This window comes from Macaca thibetana, chromosome 11, assembly GCF_024542745.1.
Source record: "Macaca thibetana thibetana isolate TM-01 chromosome 11, ASM2454274v1, whole genome shotgun sequence".
Taxonomy (NCBI): domain Eukaryota; kingdom Metazoa; phylum Chordata; class Mammalia; order Primates; family Cercopithecidae; genus Macaca; species Macaca thibetana.
Genome location: NC_065588.1, coordinates 84298339 through 84320071, shown reverse-complemented (window position 1 = coordinate 84320071; position 21733 = coordinate 84298339). Strand labels below are relative to the sequence as shown.

Below are 21733 nucleotides of genomic sequence, written 5' to 3'. Positions count from 1 at the left end.
ACTTACCTGCCTTTCTTTTCAAATTCTATTCACTATAAGTTTACCTATATTTAACTTCCGGAATTCAGCTCATATTTGCCTCTTTTGACCATTCTGTTCCATATGTATGAAATGATGTGTCTTTCATCTTTTAATGTATAACCTTAGCATATTTGAGCCTTACTTCATTAATTCAGTCAACATTTATTGATCTCCTGCTACATGTAGACACTTTGTTAGCTATTGTAAATACAAAGAATAAGGTCTATATTTCCTGTCTTCTTTAAGCCTTCATTATCTGTTAAATCATTAAATTTTAGATTAGATATTGTATTTTGATCATTTGAAGAACCAATTTAAAAATATAGAATAAGTATGGCATTGAAATATACATGCCTGTTTGCTAATATATTCATATTTTATAGGATTTAATGAAACAGTCTCCCACTCCAGTTCCTACCAACAAGCATTTTATTCGTCTGGCTGAGATGGAGCAGACAGTAGCAGAACAAGATGACTCTCTCTCCTCACTCTTGATCAAACTAAAGAAAGTGTCACAAGATTTAGAGAGACAAAGAGAAATCACTGAATTAAAAGTAAAAGAATTTGAAAATATCAAATTACGGTAAGTCTTCAAAATGTATTGTAAAAATAGGCAAATGATAATAATGATATAATGAAGATAAACATAAGTGTTTGCTATGCTAGGCACTGTTCTAAGACTTTTAAGTATATTGTCTCATTTTTATCCTCAGGTCTACTGATTACATATGTTATCATTTTCCCCATTTTATAGAGAGGATATGACCTCAGGAATGCTTAATAGCATGCCTGGGAGTAGATGGGAAAGCCATAATTTGAAACTAGTCAGTCTGACTCAAAAGCCAATACAAATTCTTTTCCAGAATCTCATTTTTACCTTATTCAAACCTCAGTTTCATCTTATTTATTTATTTATTTTTATTGTTTTATTTATTTATTTATTTTTTAGAAAAGTCTGGCTCTATTGCCTAGGCTGGAGTGTAGTGGCATAATCTCGGCTCACTGCAACCTTGACCTTCTGGGCTCAAGCTATCTTCCCACCTCAGCCTCCAGAGTAGCTGGCACTACAGGCAGGTGCCACCACACCTGGGTAGTTTTTTGTATTTTTGTGGAGACAGGGTTTCTCCATGTTGCCCAGGCTGGTCTCGAACTCGTGAGTTCAAGTGATCCGCCCACTTCGGCCTCCCAAAGTGCTGAGATTACAGGCCTGAGTCACTGCACTCAGCCTCATCATCTTTAAAATGGAAATAGCAGTACTTACCCTGGCCCTTTCAGGGTGGTTATATGAAGGTCAAATTATACCATGTATGAAAGTAATTTGAAAACTGTCAAATAACATACAGATAAAAAACTTTTGTTTGCACACTTATAAGAGTGTCTGGCATATAATAGAGATTCTAACATTGTTCAACCAATTTATCAGAACATAGATTTTAAGCTCAAAATAGGTTTATAGTTTCGTAGTTTCTAAACATTGTAGTATTATCTGTATGGGCCTAAATTTTATTATCTGAGAAAACATGAGAAAGTTGAACTACTTGACTTATAATTCCATTTCAGCTCTCAAGCCCCTATTAGAGCCTTTGATTCTTTACACTCTTATTCAAATGCCTATGACAGAATTAACACTATTTTTGCTTTGCTAGGGAGCTGCCACTGTTAAGAAATTACTTTCTAAAAGAAGGAAAATTGGCAGCAGCATATGTGTATTTTCAGTCTCTTTTCCTTGCTCTATTAAATTTTGTACATGAGATGTTATTTTTGGTCTAGTAAATTTCTGTCATGTTTTGGAGTATAAAATGACTTGTGCTTTTGCATCCAATTTGTGGGTGTAGAAAATCATAATCTTTTGAAATACCTTATATAATTTTTTTTTCCACATGAAATACTTGAAGTTATTGTTGTGTACCTTATCATGTCATTGTAGCCCAAAATTGTACTTGTGTTCTCTGTGTGCCTATTTTGATATATATTAGGAAATTATGGATCCGTGTGATTACTTAAGTAAAACCTGATATTTTCACAATTTGATGATGACTCTTTAAAGTTAGACTTAAGTTTTGCCAAAAGCAAGAAGCCTCAAAGAATAACATTTGTTCATGTGTTAATGCTATCTCCCTCTTACTGGTCAGAACCTCAGTACGGATGCAGTGTCCATATGCACAACAATATATTAATTCAGTTTAACAGACTTAATGCTGAATGAGCAATAAGATTAATTGAATTAACTAAATCTTTTAATACTATCCACTTCCATATATATATATAGTTACAGATACAATGCTAGTGAATTTGTACCATAAACAAATAAATAATACATGTGATTTCTGTGAAAATTTATATTAGTCTTTTCAATATGTCAATATAGGGCAGTATTTCTCAAATATAGAGGATCAGTTTTTCACAGTTGTACCTCTTGGGGACATTTGACGATGTCTGGAGATTTTTGATTGTCATGGCTAGGGGGTGCTACTGATATGTAGTGGGTAGAATCAAAAGATGCTACTAATCATCCTATCATACACAAGGCAACCCCACCAACAACAAAGAATCATTCACTCAAAAATGTTACTAGTAGTGTGGTTAGGAAACTATCATATAGAGGAAGCAGTCAAATTTTACAAGAGCCATAGTATCTAAAATGCCCTTTTGTTCATTCTCTATATTATTTGATTAGAGTCACAAAATAATTTGATAAGATTGTTGCCAAAAATATTAGAAACTAGAAGAAAAACGTGTTGTTAAGTTAAAGAGTAGTTAAGTGAAATAAAGAATTACTCTTCTCTGGATTTGGCTGCCTGCATCAAGATTTAGATTGTAAGGATAGTTAGGACTGAACATTTACCCTGTGTGAAATTTGTATTAATCAAGGTATTAATTGCAGCAACCACTCTATTAATTACATGTTTTTGGCCAGGTGCGGTGGCTCATGCCTCTAATCCCAGCAGTTTGGGTTTATCAGCCGAGGCGGGCTTATCACCTGAGCTCATGCGTTCAAACTGGCCTGGCCAACATAGTGAAACCCCATCTCTGCTAAAAATACAAAAATTTTGGGGGCCTGATGGTGCACACCTGTAGTCCCAGCTACTCAGGAGGCTGAGGCAAAAATATCACTTGAATCTGGGAGGTGTTGGTTGCAGTGAGCCGAGATTGCGCATGTGCACTCCAGCCTGGGCAACAGAGTGAGACTGGGTCTCAAAAAAATTTTAAAAAAAAAGAAACACACACACACACACATATGTTTATTTACATCAGGCTCCAAGAAAACCATGAAGATGAAGTGAAAAAAGTAAAAGCAGAAGTAGAAGATTTAAGGTATCTTCTGGACCAGTCACAAAAGGAATCACAGTGTTTAAAATCTGAACTTCAGGCTCAAAAAGAAGCAAATTCAAGAGCTCCAACAACTACAATGAGAAATCTAGTAGAACGACTAAAAAGCCAATTAGCCTTGAAAGAGAAACAACAGAAAGTAAGTAACAACAGAAAATTATCAACATTTAGGAAAAATGTGTGGTAGATTGCTTTTAGAGAAGATTTGTAAATTTATAAAAGATGGTAGTATAAATCTCTGTGTTGTAATAAAAAGTATGAGCTTTATCTTATGTTGTTAAACAGGGTCTTTTAGACAATTCTGTTAAATGGCCTTATTAAATGCTGTTTTGGGGGGCAAATATAGTCCAATTTATCTTTTTATGCTGTCAATCTGATTTTTGAATTATCTGTATGAAATGAGGAAAAATCTTAATGTATATTATAAAAGTATACATATAATATACATTACATTGTATTTTCTTTTTTTCTACTGGGATTTTTTGCTACTGAGGCTATTTTTAACAAATGAACAATTTCGAACAATTTGAGGGATTGAAGGAAGTATTATAATGACAAAAAGGAAAGATGAAAAAGGGGGTCATAGAGATGGTTTTGTGGGAAGGAGTTGGTCAGTGTATTCTGATTTATTAGGTTTTCAGTTTATCTTAGATTTGATCTATTTAAATTGTTTTAGAAGGTGCTGGTATTTTTCTGTGCTAGCTCATGAAATTTATGGGTAAACTTTAAGCCTTTCCTAGTCCTTTTGTTGTCTACCTAAATTCAATTAATTTCATATGGAAGGATGTACTAAGTGAGTAATAAAAATATCTAAACTTGGATATTTGAAAACCAAACATATCTGATTTTTGTAATAGCTTGATTTAATGCTGAGTTCTCAAAATCATAATTACAATTTTGAACTTTCACATTCAATGTGGAAAGAATTGAGTGTAATTACAAAAGATTTATTTGAAAAAGTTGAGTTGTTAATTTGTGAAATATGTTCCATTAAACTCATAGTATTTTAGGAAAATAGTAGGAAGTAATAAAGCTTGTTTATTTTTTGTATCATGTATTGTTCATATAAAATGTCAGTTTTCCTTTAAAAATTACATTTTTTATTTTGTAATTTTTAGGCACTTAGTCGAGCACTTTTAGAACTCCGGGCAGAAATGACAGCAGCTGCTGAAGAACGTATTATTTCTGCAACTTCTCAAAAAGAGGCCCATCTCAATGTTCAACAAATCGTTGATCGACATACTAGAGAGCTAAAGGTGAACATCAACATGTGTTAATGTAACAAAATTTTTGATAATTCCTATTGGAAGATAATTCACTATGATATATAGTAATTTTGCTAATGAATAGGGAATTTTAATGCACTGTTGGTGGATAGACATAGACACACACATGCATTTTTCAACAATAAGTCTCTTTATGATATTCATTTACTGATTATCATCTTGGGGATTAGGAAAGGATAGGCCATCATGAACTACTCTTTCTAATGAAATTAAATTTAAGAAATATTTTACTTAGGATTTTTGTTAAGACTTAATTTTTTTAGAGCAATTTTAGGTTCACAGCAAAATTGAGAGGAAGGTACAGAGATTCCCATATATCTCCTGCCGGGAGATTGGTACATTTGTTACAACTGATGAACTTATACATCATAATCACCCAAAGTCCAAGTTTACCTCTGTTTTAGCTCTTGGTGTTTTACACTCTGTGTGTTTAGACAAATGTATAATGATATGTATCCATCATTATAGTATTATACAGGGTATTTTCACTGCCCTAAAAATCTTCTGTGCTTCTTTTCTTCATTCCTCCCTCTGCACCTCACCAAACCCCTGGCAACCAGTGATCTTTTTACTGTCTCCGTAGTTTCACCTTTTCCAGAATATCTTATAGATGGAAACATACAGTGTGTCCCCATCATTCTCACCATAGGACAGCTAGGAACTCCTTTCTAATGTCATACATATTGTCTAGTATTGTGAGTTACCCTTTTATGTCTTATCTTTATAAAGTAGGTTAGAAATTACTTCAAGTCAGAGATTTGTTCTATACTACTCTTATGCTTCATAGTGTTTAAAACATTGCCATATATACTGTTATATACTTATTTAATTAATTCAGCCAAAATGAAATGTGCATATTTGATAAAATTTTATTTGTGGGTGTTTGTTGAAGATGAATTGCTTTATACTAGTTTTATTTTATTTTTTCTCAAGGTCGACTTTTTTCAAGGTAGACTTGACATGAATATGTAGTTTGTTTTCTTTCGCTTGTGTACTTAAAAATTCAGACTAAAATTTTTTGTAATGGTATATTTTCTGTTTTATGTTCCTTTTATCATTGATAGTTGATGAAGACTCATGAATAATACCTTTCTTTTTCTCTTATTAGACACAAGTTGAAGATTTAAATGAAAATCTTTTAAAATTGAAAGAAGCACTTAAAACAAGTAAAAACAGAGAAAACTCACTAACTGATAATTTGAATGACTTAAATAATGAACTGCAAAAAAAACAAAAAGCCTATAATAAAATACTTAGAGAGAAAGATGAAATTGATCAAGAGAATGATGAACTGAAAAGGCAAATTAAAAGACTAACCAGTGGGTTACAGGTAATTTTATATTTAACTCTGATAACATCTGATTTACAGTATAGAGGCAGTAGTTTATTTCTACTTTATAATTTTATCCTTGATATTTGTTAAAACTGACTTTCAAATCATTTTGATTAATGTAATTAATTTCTTCAGTGACTTCTATTATGTTTATAGTTCTAGAGTAGCATATTAGCATATTTTATTAAAATGCAGAAGCAGCTACCGGATTATCTTATATATTAAAAGTGTCATTTAGAAAGTATGGTCAGTGATAGCTTCAGAAAGTTTCTATTATATAATTGAAATATTTACTGTCTATTTTGTTTTATATTTATTTATAAAAATATAAAGATCCATTTTACTTTTTAGGGCAAACCCCTGACAGATAATAAACAAAGTCTAATTGAAGAACTCCAAAGGAAAATTAAAAAACTAGAGAGCCAGTTAGAAGGAAAGGTGGACGAAGTAGACCTAAAACCTATGAAAGAAAAGGTATGTGAACAAACATGCTGACTAATATGCTTAAGGTAGTGACAGAGTAAGTTAAATATATAGTTGATTAACAGTTAATATACTACCTTAATTTGAGAACCTAGCTGTATTAATTCTGTATTAATTTTGAGGACTATAAGTAGTATTGGATAGCATAGAAAAGTCTAAAGTAAGTTTCCATTCTGTAGGAATTTACAGTCTACTTGAGGAGATACCTGTAATGTAACTCTTACTTGGAAATTACTACATCAATTCCATTCATCTTTCTGACATTAGAGTACCTCTAAAGTTCCTTCACACCTTACATATTCAACTGTGTATCATTTCTCTCCAAAGTAATCATTTATACAAGTTGGTGCTTTTGACTTTTGGGACAGAAAGATAGGCATTTTAAGACCCACACTATGACCCAGATAGGTTCTTTTTATCCTTCAGGAGACTAGGCTGCTTTTTCAGAAAGCAAAGTGATTTGGAATATATTCAGTATTTGCGGTAATAATCAGTAACCAATCTGCTCATAGATTAATACTGTGGGAGAAATTGCTTAAAATTTTATAGTTCATAGTAAACTGTTTTGTAATAAAGATTACTAATTGAAATAATCAACCCCCCATAAAACTAAAATTGGCTAAAATGTATGTAATTAAATTTGTTATGGACAATAAATTGGAGATAACTTGTTGGTAACATTCAAAATATCGAAAGTGAACTGGGAAATGTTGGTGTTAGCAGTAATATTTACCCTTGAAGAAAATCAGTATGGAGGAGCTATGGTTAGGAAAAATTTTTATTATAAAATTTACCCAGAAAATATTTAATATCTACAAAATAATTTCAATAACATGAAAATGGAAAAGAAAATTCTGTCTTTAAAGGCATTGAATAGAAAATAGGTAATGGAATTCAAATTTCTTAAAAGAGTATGCTCCAAAAATTATTCTATGAAAATTAATTGATGTCAGTGTAATTCTGATGACACTATTTGCATGGAGTCACAACACGCTTGCTGTCAGAAGCTTTGCTGGTGAAAACTGTAACATCAAAGTGTCCTTACTCTTTTGGATTTCCATCTTTGCTAACTCCCTAATTGGGATAGGCCTAATCTTATCCTTAAATGGGGATAGGTTAGAAAGTGGTATGTTTGTTCCTAACTGGTATGTTTCTATACCAGTTTCTAACCTGATTCCTATCAGAATGCTTTAAGAGCCTTGTGGCTTTGCCTGGACTCTTCTATGCTTCAGTTTATTCAGTTTATTTATTCAGTTTTTTCTTCCTTAAAGTGGGAATAATATTATCTGTATTGCCAGTTTCTTAGGATTATTTTACATAAAATGATAAGATATGCAGAAGTCTTTTTTAAGCCATCACGTCCATAGCAATGTAAGATTTTACTACTAACTAGAAAGAAAACACAGGGGTCTATGCCCAATATTAAAACTGGTATTCAAGAATCTAGTGAGAATTTTTTTGGGGTTCTATAGTGCTTGGGCATTTCTAATTTATACTCAAGAAATGCTTTCATATTGTTTGGAAATTTTAGTACCTTTTTCTCTGTAAACAGCATTTGTAGTCTACCTATATAACAAAACCCACACCTGTGCCTTGCATTTCATTCTTCTTAGCATTTATTACTGTCTTAACATACTAGACATGTACTTGTCTGTATGTTCATCTTTTTCTTTTTTTTTTATTAGACCATAAGCTTTGATGGCAGGAACTTTGCCTATTTTATTTATTACTGTATTCCCAGCACCTAGAACAATCCCTGGCACATAGTAGATGCTCAGTATTTGTTGAATGAATATAAATTTTAAAATGTTATAATAATATTATTCTGAAATCTATGCATATGAAGCTTTTGGTACAGAAAATATGAAAAGAGAACTACTCTCCTATCATCCCGTCTTCTTCCTTCTTGTCATTCAGTCTAGAACATACCTATCTTGGAAAAAGTTCTCAAACCATATGTTTATCTTGCCCTCAAACCATAACAGCAATCAATGCAAAAAACTTCTGTGACCCCCAGAATATGTGGAGATTTCTCCACATCAGCAAACAAGCAGTTGGTTTTGCAGCACACGCCAACTGGGTGTCATCCAATTCAATTCACCATCTACCTGGAGATAGTGTCAGATCCCATAGAGATCTTGCTGCAGATCAAGTCACAAGTCCTGGCCTCCAAGACTTCTGGAGTCCCCACAACCCCAGCCTCCAGCTTTGGGTTTGATTAATTTCCTGGAGTCACTCTCAGAACTCAGGGAAACATTTACTTACGTTTACCAGTTTATAATAACGGTTATTAAAAAGGATACAGATTAAGAGATGTGTGAGAAGAAATATGGGGGAAGGGGTGTGGAACTTCCATGCCCTTCTGGGGTGCCACCTTCCTCTAGAAACCTCTACATGTTCACTTCTCCAGAACCTCTTTGAACCCAGTCCTTTTGGATTTTTAGGGAAGTTTCCTGACATCAGTATTTCTTCTCCTAGGGTATGGGGCAGGACCCCCTCATATTAGGTTTTAAGACCCACAGTCAGAAAGACAGGGAAAGTTTACAATCCTGCTTTAGGGCAGGTGAAAGGAGGACAGGAGAAGGTCAGGGAGACTCTTTTCTGAGGTCTGCTCCAGAGGTCTAACACACTCAATATTATAACTAAAGACAATGACAAGGGCTATGAGAGTTACAAGCCAGGAACCATGGACAAAAGCCTATATGTAATAACACCACAATACCCATGGTACCATTCACCTTTGTTGTTTTTCTTATTATTTTTCAATTATTTTTTCAGTCTTGGTTCCCTTAATCTTAATTTAGCAGATAATGCCAGGTGGGATGGAATTGTCCAAACCCAACAAAGTACTGTATGCTGCAGGATTATTTAATTACATACCTTATGTCCCCCACTAGTATTTACATTTCTGGGAGTACAGAAAAATTCTTGTACATATTTAAGAAAAAATGAAATTAATAACTATCAACCACTTAGTGAAGTTTTTACTTTTTTTCTTTTGTTTTTTGAGACAGAGTTTTACTCTTGTCACCCAGGCTGGAATGCAATGGCGCAATCTCAGCTCACTGCAACCTCTGCCTCCCGGGCTCAACCGCTTCTTCTGCGTCAACCTCCCAAGTAGCTGGAATTACAGGTGCCTGTCACCACAACTGGCTAATTTTTGAATTTTTAGTAAAGATGGGATTTCACTATGTTGGCCAGGCTAGTCTCAAACTCCTGACCTCAGGTGATCTGCCCGCCTTGGCCCCCCAAAGTGCTGGATTACAGGCATGAACCACCACACCCAACCTGAGGTTTTTACATTTTTTAAAGGGCACTTATTAGCTGAATTAAATAAGGTAAAAAATTGATTAGTATTAGAGAAGAGAATTGGAGAATATAGTTCTCCAGTATTTGAGAAGGTCGTTTTGATAGAACAACTAATCTTAGTGAGAATTTAGCTTTATTTCATATATTTTTTTAATTTTTTGAGATGGTGTCTTACTATGTTGCCCTGGCTGGTCTTTGAACTCTGCGCTCAAACGATCTTCCTGCCTCAGCCTCCCAAAGTGCTGGGATTACAAGCATAAGCCGTCGCACCAGGAATTTGACTTTAAACCATGGTTCTCAACCCTTTCAGATTCAACATTCCCTTTAATAAAAAATACAGTGTTTCATAATTTCCCCTTTATTATTATAATTGAAATTCATAGTTAACATAAACTCTACCTACTTACATAATTTCAAAAATGTCATTATGAATGTCCTAAATGAAATATATAGGGGGAACATAAAAGGAATATTCATATTTCAACATGTAAAAGCTTTGGCATGACTCCATTGGAAAATGTAATGAACTAGTCATGTGCTTGCATCTTCATTAACGTGAATTCAAAGCTACAAATGCAGACTGACACAAATATGTTCTGTTGGCAACTCATGGGTCATGATGGTATTGCCATTTGTAATTTGATTTCCAAAATGGTAAACAAATTGTTGGTGCAGTTCTCAGCAAAACAATGTCTATAATCTTACTTAGTGTATAATAAAACCATTAAAAAATTACTTAGTGTTAATGTGTTAGTTGGAGATAAATTCTTAGCTCAGACCAGTGTAAGCAGAATTTTTTACTGTATTAATATCCAGTAAAACATTTGAAAGTTGTTCAGTGCATGAGACTATTCTGCATTGGATAGGCTTTCTTTGGCTCCTTTATCATAGTTACAATAAACCATGACACCTACCCCTGAAATGCCCTAATTCCCTTCCGTTTCTTTTTTTTTCTTCTTCTTCTTTTTAGCACTTAAAACTAGCTAACTTAACTACAAAATAGATTTAGATTTGTTTCTTGCTTTGTTATCTGTATAGTTTGCTCCCTTCTCCCCAATCTACCTAGCCAACTAGCATAAACTAGATAGTAAGATTCCTGAAGATATAGTTTTTTATCTGATTTTATTCATTTGTTCTATTCCTAGTGCCTCTAGAGTAGTACTTGGCACATGGTTAGCACTAAATAAGTATCTGTCAAATGACTGAAGTAATGTGCATTGAAGACTTGAAGGGGCTCTGATGCTAGGAAATTGTCATGGGGTAACAGATGAGGTTGGTCATTTGTACGTAGGATTCTTGTTAGAAGCTTACTCTAGTCATGATTGTATTAGAATCTTCATTTAAAGACTCCTGAAGGGTGTTGGCATTAGTCAGAACTGTCTCCCAGAATTTTGTTTGTCTTGTGATAGAATAAAGCCTAGTTAGCCTAAAGAGAAGTTTTCCTAATAGCTTGGCATGCCTGAAGATTCTAGGAGTTATACAGGTTGAACATCTCTAATCCAAACTTCTGAAATGCTCCAAGATACAAAATTTTTTGAGCACCAGTATGATGCCACAAGTGGAAAATTCTTACGTGACCTCATATGATGAGTCACAGTCAAAATGCAGTCAAAACTTTGTTTCACATACAAAATTATTTAAAATGTTGTGTGATACTACCTCCAAGCTATATGTAGAAGGTGTATATGAAACATAAGTGAATTTTGTGTTTGGACTTGGGACCCATCCCTAAGATATCTCATTATGTATATGCAAATATTCCAAAAATCTAAAAAAAAAAAATAAAAATTCCAAATTCCAGAACACTACTGATTCCAAGCATTTCGTAAGGGATACTCAACCTGTATATCAAAAAGAACATATTTACATATTCTCTAGGAAATATTAGTTTACAGTTTTTCTAGGTTAATTATAATTGATAAATCTTAAAGAAAATTTAAAATAATACTGGTAATTTTCCTACCTCCTTTGTTATTGTTACAGAATGCTAAAGAAGAATTAATTAGGTGGGAAGAAGGTAAAAAATGGCAAGCTAAAATAGAAGGAATTCGGAACAAGTTAAAAGAGAAAGAGGGGGAAGTCTGTACTTTAACAAAGCAGTTGAATACTTTGAAGGATCTTTTTGCCAAGTGAGTTTAAATATCATTATAAAACCAATTATGTGTAAAATCCTTTAGTGACCTGGAAATTATATAGCTTTATCATAGTTGATAATATGAGAAATGGTCTAGTTTAAGTGATCATTTATTATCTATGATTTACTTTTTATTTTCTTTAAAATGTGTTTTAAATATATTGTAGCCATTATAGATGGATTTTCCTGTGATCTTGTTATAAATTAGTTTATGACAAGTACAAGATGATATAACTATTGTATATGGGTTTAGTAATGAGTACGCAATTGAAAAGCCAAACACTGAATGGTATATTTCATGATTCTGTGTTAAATTCCACAGAGCTGATAAAGAGAAACTTACTTTGCAGAGGAAACTAAAAACAACTGGCATGACTGTTGATCAAGTTTTGGGAGTACGAGCTTTGGAGTCAGAAAAAGAATTGGAAGAATTAAAAAAGAGAAATCTTGACTTAGAAAATGATATATTGTATATGAGGTAAGCTATTGTGTGGAAATGTGCTACCCATTATAATGAAGAAAAACTGACCCTTAGAAATTGAAATAATAAATGTGTATTGTCTTAAGCTTGGGTTATGTTGTCTTTTCCCGTGTGAATTGAGATAGTCCTGGTTCTTCATATGACACATAATTTTGGATTGTATTTTTGATCTTTTGACTATTACATTGTGAGACTCTGGTTCTTGTTTAAATTCTATGGAAAAATGTAGATACTTTTGTTTTAGCATGCAATTGGTCTAATTAGGTTCAGGCCACAAGTTCCAGCCTCATTTTTGTGGGCTGTAGTTCCAGTTTTCAAAGCCTTTACAGTACTTTTCAGATCTGTCCTGCCTGCGTACCTCCCAATTGGTGGTCTTTTATGTGAGCTATGTACTATTAGTAACAGTTCTTAGAAACTTTGGTATTCTGATTAGAATCAATCCATACATTTGCAGCTCAAGAGTGAGCCCAGAAGTTCATAAATAACTTTATAGGGGGATGTCCTTGAGCTCCTCCCTCTTTGCCATCTCTCTGATACTTTGTTTCCCTAGGGATTTCCATTTGGGGTTTTAGTTACCCAGGGATGCTGTGTATTTCAGAAGTTGCGCACTTCTGCAGGGAAACAAGCAAGAAGAAGGTAGAAAGAGGAAGAAAAAAACTACTAAACTACTTTCACCTTACCGTCTTAGTATCATAGCTCTACCAACTGGAGATTTTCCTTCCAAAAAATATTAGCTTCTGTGAGTTCCCATTGGAGCGTTTATTACCACTGCTATGGGATGGCTTAAGGGTTGGGGCATAAAAGAACAGATAGAAGGAAAAAAAATGAGGTGTTTTCATATTCCCTCTGAGTGTTAAAACATTCCCTTTCTCTTTACTTGAGCTAGCATTAGAAGGTTTACCTGGAGCTCTCTCCATCAGTGCAGACACCTATCTTCAGGTTTCAAATAATGTTGTCTTCAGGGCAGGCAGTAACAGAATAAAATAAAAGGTAAATTCATCACCTGTTTGCTGCTGCTTTAAATTCTGGCATTCCATTGTAATCTACCTTCTACTCCTTTGCAAAGTCCTCAAATGGTTGCCCCATGCATTTAGGAGAGAGAAGATTGAATGTATTTACTCCATTGTACCTGGAACCAGGCGCCCCTGCCCTGCATCACCCCATGTCATTTCTTAGCAGATCCTTTAAGACTTTTGTGTGTGTGTGTTTTGCAAAGTTATATCTTCTGATGTAGTCATGGTCGTGAAAAGCAAAATAAAATCGTGTTAACACTGAAAACTTTTTAATTTTCTCCTAAGAACAGCTAAAATTATTTAATCTTCTGTTTCACTCATTTCTTACAAGGTAAACTTAGGTTGGTTTTACGTAATTTGCTATTTCTTCTTCTTTGCATTTACAAATGATCTGTGATCATATTACTGATCTTTGTAAAGGGCTGGTATCTACCTGCAACATTTGGATATGACAATATTTACCCTTTGTAAATACACATTTTTCTATTTATCTTTAAAAATTACCATTAATTAGTCTTGTTAATGTCTATTTACTATTGTGTCATTATGAATGTGATGTGAACATATGAAGTTGAACTTATTTAAAGGAACACTCTCATGAGCTTCTAGTCCACATTCTTTCCTTTTCCTTCTAAGTTACTGTTTCTTAAAAATATTTTAGAAGTTTCCTTGATAGGGAAAAAACAAATTATTGAGGAGTTTTTCTTTCTCTTGACATCTGTTTATAGTTACTGTCTTATTCTAGCAGTAGATATTTCCCTCCGTGTTTTTCTTTGTCTAAACATACGTTCAAAACAAAACACTTTTATTCTTCTTTGCAGGTTTTACAAAGGATCAAATCATTTTAATTTTGAAATCTGCTCTTACTTTTAGAGGTTCTTTTTTTTCCCTCTAATAGTGTGAGTTCATGTGGACTGAAGTAATTGGAGGATACTTTATAGAAAAGATTGAATTTGTCTTCTATCTGAACTCTAGTTTGAATTTCTAAATTCTATGAATCATCTAGACATTAAAGAGGAGGGGCATTTCAAGGAGGAGAACCCTAGCAGAGACAAGAGGCAAGAGTAAATATTTCATGTATGGGTAGGAGTGGATTTGTATTTACCTAAGTAAAGGTAGACTCCTGGACAGTAAGGTTGGGTAGATGTGGAGGTGCCAAACCATGGAGGGTCCTGTAGGCCGGGCGGATGTTTTTAGACTTGAAGTGTTAAATTTTTATCTGAAATCATTAAGAGTCTTTTTAGATCCTTGAGATTCTTGAGAAGACCATGGATATTATGCAATTATTATATAATGTTTTAAAATAGTAAGTATTTTATTTTAACTATCTTATGTAATTCCATATAAATAGATGCATGTTCTTTAAAAATGTTAATGTATTTCAGTAAATCAAAATATACTTTTTGACTCATCATTTAAAGAAGCCCTTCAGTGAATGCTCTGTAGAGGATTATTTTATAATACTAGTTGTGATATCCTAATTTATTTGTTGTGAAGTTTAGAAAGTTTGAAGTATTTAAAATAAATGTAGCGTTAATAAACAACTGAACTTTTCTGTCTTGTGTTTTTATATAGTACAAGAGAAAAGTTGAAATGTGAATACTTGTATTTTTATATAGTACAACAGAGAAAAGTTGAAATGTGAACAGTAAAGAATCTCTGATTACTGTTCGTAGGGCCCACCAAGCTCTTCCTCGAGATTCTGTTGTAGAAGATTTACATTTACAAAACAGATACCTCCAAGAAAAACTTCATGCTTTGGAAAAACAGCTTTCAAAGGATACATACTCTAGGCCTTCAGTAAGTGTATATCTTTTATTGTTTTTTTTTTTCTTTTTTCCATGTTTAAATGCCTAAAAGTGAAATCAACTTCTTTCTTAATCTGGCCAAAAGCATTATATCTTTCTCATTAATAGTAATGCAGTAAATTCAACTTTTATTTTTACCAGGTAGTGATGTGTAATAATTTATTTAATCCTTTTTAACATAATAACAGTAAACTTAAGATTCATAAGCTTTTCATAAAACTCATAAATGATTTCTAGGAATTTTAAATGTGTAGTTATTATGTATTTTGCTGTAGCAGCAGTATACAGTTAAATAAAATAGGAAAACATGTTCCAAGACTGTTTTCATTGAAATATTTATGGTATATTTTAAGCTTATAAAAACTCATTACTCATTAATGTAGAATTGTTTGTTGGATTTTTTTTTAATATTTAGTGTATTATTTTTGTTTCGTTTTTCTTTTCATGTGTCTTCATTCTTCCACCTTAAGCAGAATCAGGTGTGTGACACAACTATGTTTTTTATCCTTGTTACCATTATTAATAAATACAAAGGCATAATATTTTTCACACAAAAAAAACACTTTGTTCAGAACCAAAAAAGATCATGGCAACACTCAGAATTAAAAATGGGAAAAGACTAGGTGCCAAGGATGACTTACATAATTGGGTACCTAAAAGTATTTTATGGTATTACAGTAATGATGAAAAATACAAATTAGAACATATTGTAGATCCTATTGAATTAAATAAATCAGAGTCAAGACCGAACAATAAATAAAGTCAATTTACCTCAACAAATGGTAACTTGGCAGATTTTAACTCCTTTTTTGAAAATGAACCATGATCCTAAGGTTGGTAAAATTAATCAAGAATGTTGTCAAAATGATAAACAGGAACATAAAAATGAGGAAGAGAATAAGATAGGCAAGAGTGAGAAAGGAAAGAGACACATCGCTGAAGATGTGAGTCACAACAACTATATGGACCTCTAGAATCTGCTACGGAGGACTGTGATTATGTGACAGTTGCTGATGCTCTGGCTCAGTTGTGCTGAGGGTGATGCACAGGCAGGTGATGAAACTGATGCATCCGTCCAGCCAAGAAAGGACGCATCCTTGGTTTGGATACATCTCCGTCCTTTATTTCTTTGTTAACTGAATTTTCTTATAGTAAGTAGCTTACATACATATATAGTGAAAATGGGAAAGTGTGTAAGATTTAGAAAAAGTATTAACTATTAGTAAACTTTATCTTAAGCTCTAACTTTTGACTAGTTCCTACAAAAATTAGTGAATATGCATTTTCTAATTTAGTGCTTTTTTTTTTTTTTACAATTGGTGTTCACTTAATGTTATATTAGATAAATGAATAGCAAAAATAAAGCACTTTAGAGGTGATTGTTTTGTCTTAGAAACTTCTAATTCATCAGGCTGTATTTAGAAGTAAAATTTCACTGCAGTGAATTATATCAGTAAAATTTTGTTACAGTGTTGTACAACATCCTAAGATATATAGCAAGTTCCTTCAGTGGCTTTTTTTTTTTTTTTTTTTTTGCCAGGTTTTATAACAGATACTTTTGTTATAATGCGAAAAGGAAACTTAGATGTGTTGCTGTCTATATTGTGTTAGGCTCAGGCAGGATGCTGTGGCTTACTCCTGTAATCACTTTGGGAGGCAGAGGCAGGAAAATTGCTTGAGGTCAAGAGTTTGAGATCAGCTTGGGCAGACCCTGTCTCTAAAAAAAATTTAGACAGATGTGATGGAACACATTTGTAGTCCTGGCTATTCAGGAGGCTGAGGTGGGAGGATCATTTGAGCCCAGGAGTTCAGTGTTACATTGCCCTATTGCACTCCAGCCTGCGCAACAGAGTGAGACCCTGTATCTAAAATAATAATAATGATAATGATAAATGGTGTTAGGCTCTGTGCCTAAGTATCTTTTTCACATAGGCTAGGCAAAGTGGCTCATGCCTGCAATCCCAGCACTTTGAGAGGCCAAGGCAGCAGGAGCACTTGAGGCCAGGAGTCAAAGACCAGCCTTGAGAGACCCCATCTCTACATCTCTACCAAAACAAACAAACAAAAAAAAACAATTAGCTGGGTGTGATTGTGCACACCTGTAGTCCTAGCTACTCGGGAGGCAGAGGTGGGCAGATCACTTGAGCTCAGGAGTTTGAGGTTATAGTGAGCTAAGATTGTGCCACTGACCCCAGCCTGGGCAACAGAACAAGACTCTGTCTCAAACAAAAACAAACAAACAAAAAGCACTTTGCAGAATGTTAGTCTAACTCAACAGTTTATGAACTTTTCATGTACATACTACTTTTGGTTAGCTTACATTGAGATACAGAATAAGAAAAGTTTGTTCATAGAATTTATCTTTTTTTCTTTATACTGTCTACCTCAGATATTCCAGTCACCTAAGTCATGAAAACCTCAACTAAAATTAAATATCTATATGTTTTTTTTTTTTTTTTTTTTTTTTTGAGACGGAGTCTCACGCTGTTGCCCAGTCTGGAGTGCAGTGGCGCGATCTCGGCTCACTGCAAGCTCCGCCTCCCGGGTTCCCGCCATTCTCCTGCCTCAGCCTCCTGAGTAGCTGGGACTACAGGCGCCCGCCACCGCGCCCGGCTAATTTTTTGTATTTTTAGTAGAGACGGGGTTTCACTGTGGTCTCGATCTCCTGACCTTGTGATCCGCCCGTCTCGGCCTCCCAAAGTGCTGGGATTACAGGCTTGAGCCACCGCGCCCGGCCTAAATATCTATATGTTAAGAGAAAATGGTTGAAGGTGTTTTAATTCATAACACTTTTTTTCATGTGCTAATAAATAAGAATTTGAGACTTCTAACTCCTAGCCACTAAGAATTTGATTTTAAGCAGTTTATGGCTTTTAACCAGATTCTTCTGTAAGAGTTTGGAAGTCTCATGAAGGTCATTATACAGTAATTCTGTTTACAAGAGAGAGTTTCATTAGAATTTATTTTTCAGATTTGGACAATATCAACTAATACCTCTAGTTTTCTTATTTCAAAATACAAGGGAAAAATGATCCATAATCACTAATAGTAACTGCATCATATTTTAGTGAGAAATGTGTTAAAAATATCCTCATGTGAGATCTTCATCAAATAGAATTGCCCTCTACTGTAATATTTAATATATTTTATATCTACCAATCAGTGAAATTCATCGGTGTTTATCATTTGCTGATCAAATAGGTACCACAGAAGAGAGGAAGTTTGGGAGACAGAAGAGCTCAGGGACAGGAAATTACAGATGTCCATGTCTGAAATAAACTTAAAAGTTATCCTGTCTAATGCCTTCATTTATAAAATGTAAAAACTGACAACCTTGTGAAGTGGTAGAATTTGCCTAGTATTAACCTAATAGTGGTAGCATTTGAATGTATACTTGAGCTTTCTTACTAAGTGGAAATGTATTCCTGTGATTTACATACATCAACAAAAATGTTTGTCTCCTTTTTTTTGCTACTTCATATGTGCATATGCACACACATCTCCTTAAACAAAAATCAGATGGACACATGCAGTCACTGGATCTAAAAGATGTTATAAAGTCATGTATAACAGATATTTTATAATAATATATTTTAAGACCCATAATGTCGATGGAGTAATTGACTCTACAGCCCATCAAGCCAATAAAGAAAGGAGAAAAAAACAAAAGTTGTGCTGAATACTTTTAAAAAATTCTTTCCTATGATGCTTATAACAGTCCTGTGAGGTAGGTGGTATTCTAATTTATAGAAAAAATGCGTAGAAAAATATAATTAAGCACAGTTTTAAAAAATAAAGTTTAGCATGAGAAGTAACAGTGAATATAAGTAATAACCCAGTGTAGATACAGGTCAGAAGAAATGCAGATATAATATTAATGTTTTTCAAAGGACGGAACCATTACTTTAGCTCAAAGAATGAAGGAAAGCTTTCCAAAGGAGGAAAGAATTAGGCAGTTCTTTTGTAGCCTAGTGTATTCATTTGCTAAGGTGGCTGTAACAGACTACTACAGATTTGGTGGCTTAAACAGTAGAAATTTATGGTCTTGGTTCTGGAGACCTAGAAGTCCAAAATTAAGACATCAGCAGGGTTGATTTCCTCTGAACAATCCAAGGGAAAGATCTTTCCCAAGTCTGTCTCCTTGGATTGTAAATGGCTATCTTTTCCCTGTTTCTTCATATCATCCTCCTTCTATATATATCTCTGTGTCTAAATCCCCAAATTTTCCCTTTTCATAAGGATACCAGTCATAGTCGAATAGGGTTTACCCTAAAATTTAATTTTAACTTGAATACCTCTATAAAGACCCAGTCTCCAAATAAAGTCACATTCTGAGGTACTGGAAATTATGACTTTAATATATAAATATGGAGGGTAAGGGGAACACAGTTCAACCCATAGCGGTTAGATAACAATCATGCTTTATTTTGGACTAGTGAAACCACCATAAATCAGTTTAACCATTATGAAATGATACATGAAGGCATTATATGTGTGGACATTATTAAGTCATACTTGACTTTCCTTCCATTGTAATTAAAACAAACCATATTACCTTTTGTTCTGCAAGTTTTGTATTCTAACTTATTTATTTTTGGCTTTCTCTAGAACATTCTGATTTTCTCATATTCCTTTGAGGAAAAAAAGTTACCTTTGACAGTATTTTCTTATCCAGCATGTCTTTTATGGCTTTTATTTATTAAACTTTAAAAATATTCCTAATTTCACTTTACTGAAGATTTCAGGAATAGGGTCAGATGATCATTGTCAGAGAGAACAGGAGCTTCAGAAGGAAAACTTGAAGTTGTCATCTGAAAATATTGAACTGAAATTTCAGCTTGAACAAGCAAATAAAGATTTGCCAAGATTAAAGGTAAATTTAATGTTTTGTTTTATAGTTAGAAAATCTAATGCCTAAAACTCCTTCCTTAGTTGTTATGTTTACTTTTATTAGCTTATTAAGAAGTCAGAAATGTATATTCCTAAAATATCATGGTGGTGGTGTACTTTATATATTTGCTCTTTAACCTTTATTTGTTGAAAGCCTACTTTGTATGAAACACTCCTCCAGGTGCTGGGAAACAACAGTCAAAAAATTCCTTACACTCATAGAACTTACGTTCTAGTGAAGAAGACTGACAATAAACAAGTCACTGAATAGTATGTCATCTGATGTTAGTGCTAAGTAGAGAAATAAAGCATGATTGGTGTAAAGAGTATGGGGAGAGGGAAGGGGTGTAATTTAAAATCGGGAAGGGGAACATCACACACCGGGGCCTATCATGGGGAGGGGGGAGGGGGGAGGGATTGCATTGGGAGTTATATCTGATGTAAATGACGAGTTGATGGGTGCTGACGAGTTGATGGGTGCAGCACACCAACATGGCACAAGTATACGTATGTAACAAACCTGCACGTTATGCACATGTACCCTAGAACTTAAAGTACAATAATAATAATAATAATAATAATAATAAATAAATAAATAAATAAATTTTTTAAAAAAAGAATATTGATCCAACAACAAAAAAAAAATAGGGTAGTAAGGGAGGTCTTCCTTATTAAAATGATATATGAACAGAGAGCTAAGGAGAAGTAAAGAAGTGGGTCATAAAGATACTAGAAAAAGAATTACAGACAACAGAAATAGCAAGTTCAGATGTCCTAAGATGGGAAGATACGTGGTATATTTCATTAAAAATTATCACAATGTAAAATATAAGAATAATTTCTTTTAGAAATTTTACTTTATTCTGACATTAATAATGATTTTTTAATCTTTGGTTTTCCAGGTCTTACCCTATTTATGGGAATCTTTTTTCTCTTGGCTAGCTAATTACTTCAGTTCTGTTTTCTAATCCAGAATGTTAGCAATCTGTTAATTCTACTGGTAATGATATAGTTAAGCTGTGTCTTGCTTCTCACACTTTATTTATTTATTTATTTATTTATTTCAGGGCACTAATCTGCCAACTTTTTACAGTTTTTTTTCTTTTTTTTTTTGGTACTGCTTCTTATTCAGATTTTTACATTGATAGAACCACTGTTAGATGTTCATTTGCCTTTTGCTCTGTATATTTGGGTAAGGATCTACATGTGCAATATATGGGACAGTTAAAATCAGAATTCTAAATTTGTATTATTGCATCAGGCAGTAATGTGGGAAATACCTCGACATTTCATATACACAGTATTCTTGTATTAATTTAATAATTTGGTTCAAAATCTTCCTCGTTAGTATAGAGACCCAATTATTTGGTTTGGCTATACAGTTGAAGAGATTGATGGTTCACATGAATTGTTTGCCTTTTCTTTTCAATGGCTATAGCTATGTTAAATTATTAGGTGTTTGCTTATTATCTTTCAGAATCAAGTCAGAGATTTGAAGGAAATGTGTGAATTTCTTAAGAAAGAAAAAGCAGAAGTTGAGCGGAAACTTGGCCATGTTAGAGGGGTATGTGAGAATTTACCATACATTTCTTATGGTTTCAGCAGTGATAAGCCACAAATGAAAAGTTTAGATATGTTGTAACAG

At 33.6% G+C, this 21733-nt stretch overlaps 1 protein-coding gene across 3 annotated transcripts in view; it reads left to right on the top strand.

The window, feature by feature from the left end:
• Positions 1-21733, top strand: part of CEP290 (centrosomal protein 290) — a 95499-nt gene that overhangs the window by 59472 nt on the left and 14294 nt on the right. For all 3 annotated transcript variants that reach the window (XM_050750033.1, XM_050750031.1, XM_050750032.1), the window contains 10 exons: positions 405-604; positions 3277-3490; positions 4470-4607; positions 5746-5967; positions 6322-6444; positions 11746-11891; positions 12219-12374; positions 15067-15190; positions 19937-20071; positions 21566-21652. In XM_050750033.1, the coding sequence (XP_050605990.1) occupies positions 405-604; positions 3277-3490; positions 4470-4607; positions 5746-5967; positions 6322-6444; positions 11746-11891; positions 12219-12374; positions 15067-15190; positions 19937-20071; positions 21566-21652 (1545 nt within the window). The remainder of the gene's footprint in view (positions 1-404; positions 605-3276; positions 3491-4469; positions 4608-5745; positions 5968-6321; positions 6445-11745; positions 11892-12218; positions 12375-15066; positions 15191-19936; positions 20072-21565; positions 21653-21733) is intronic.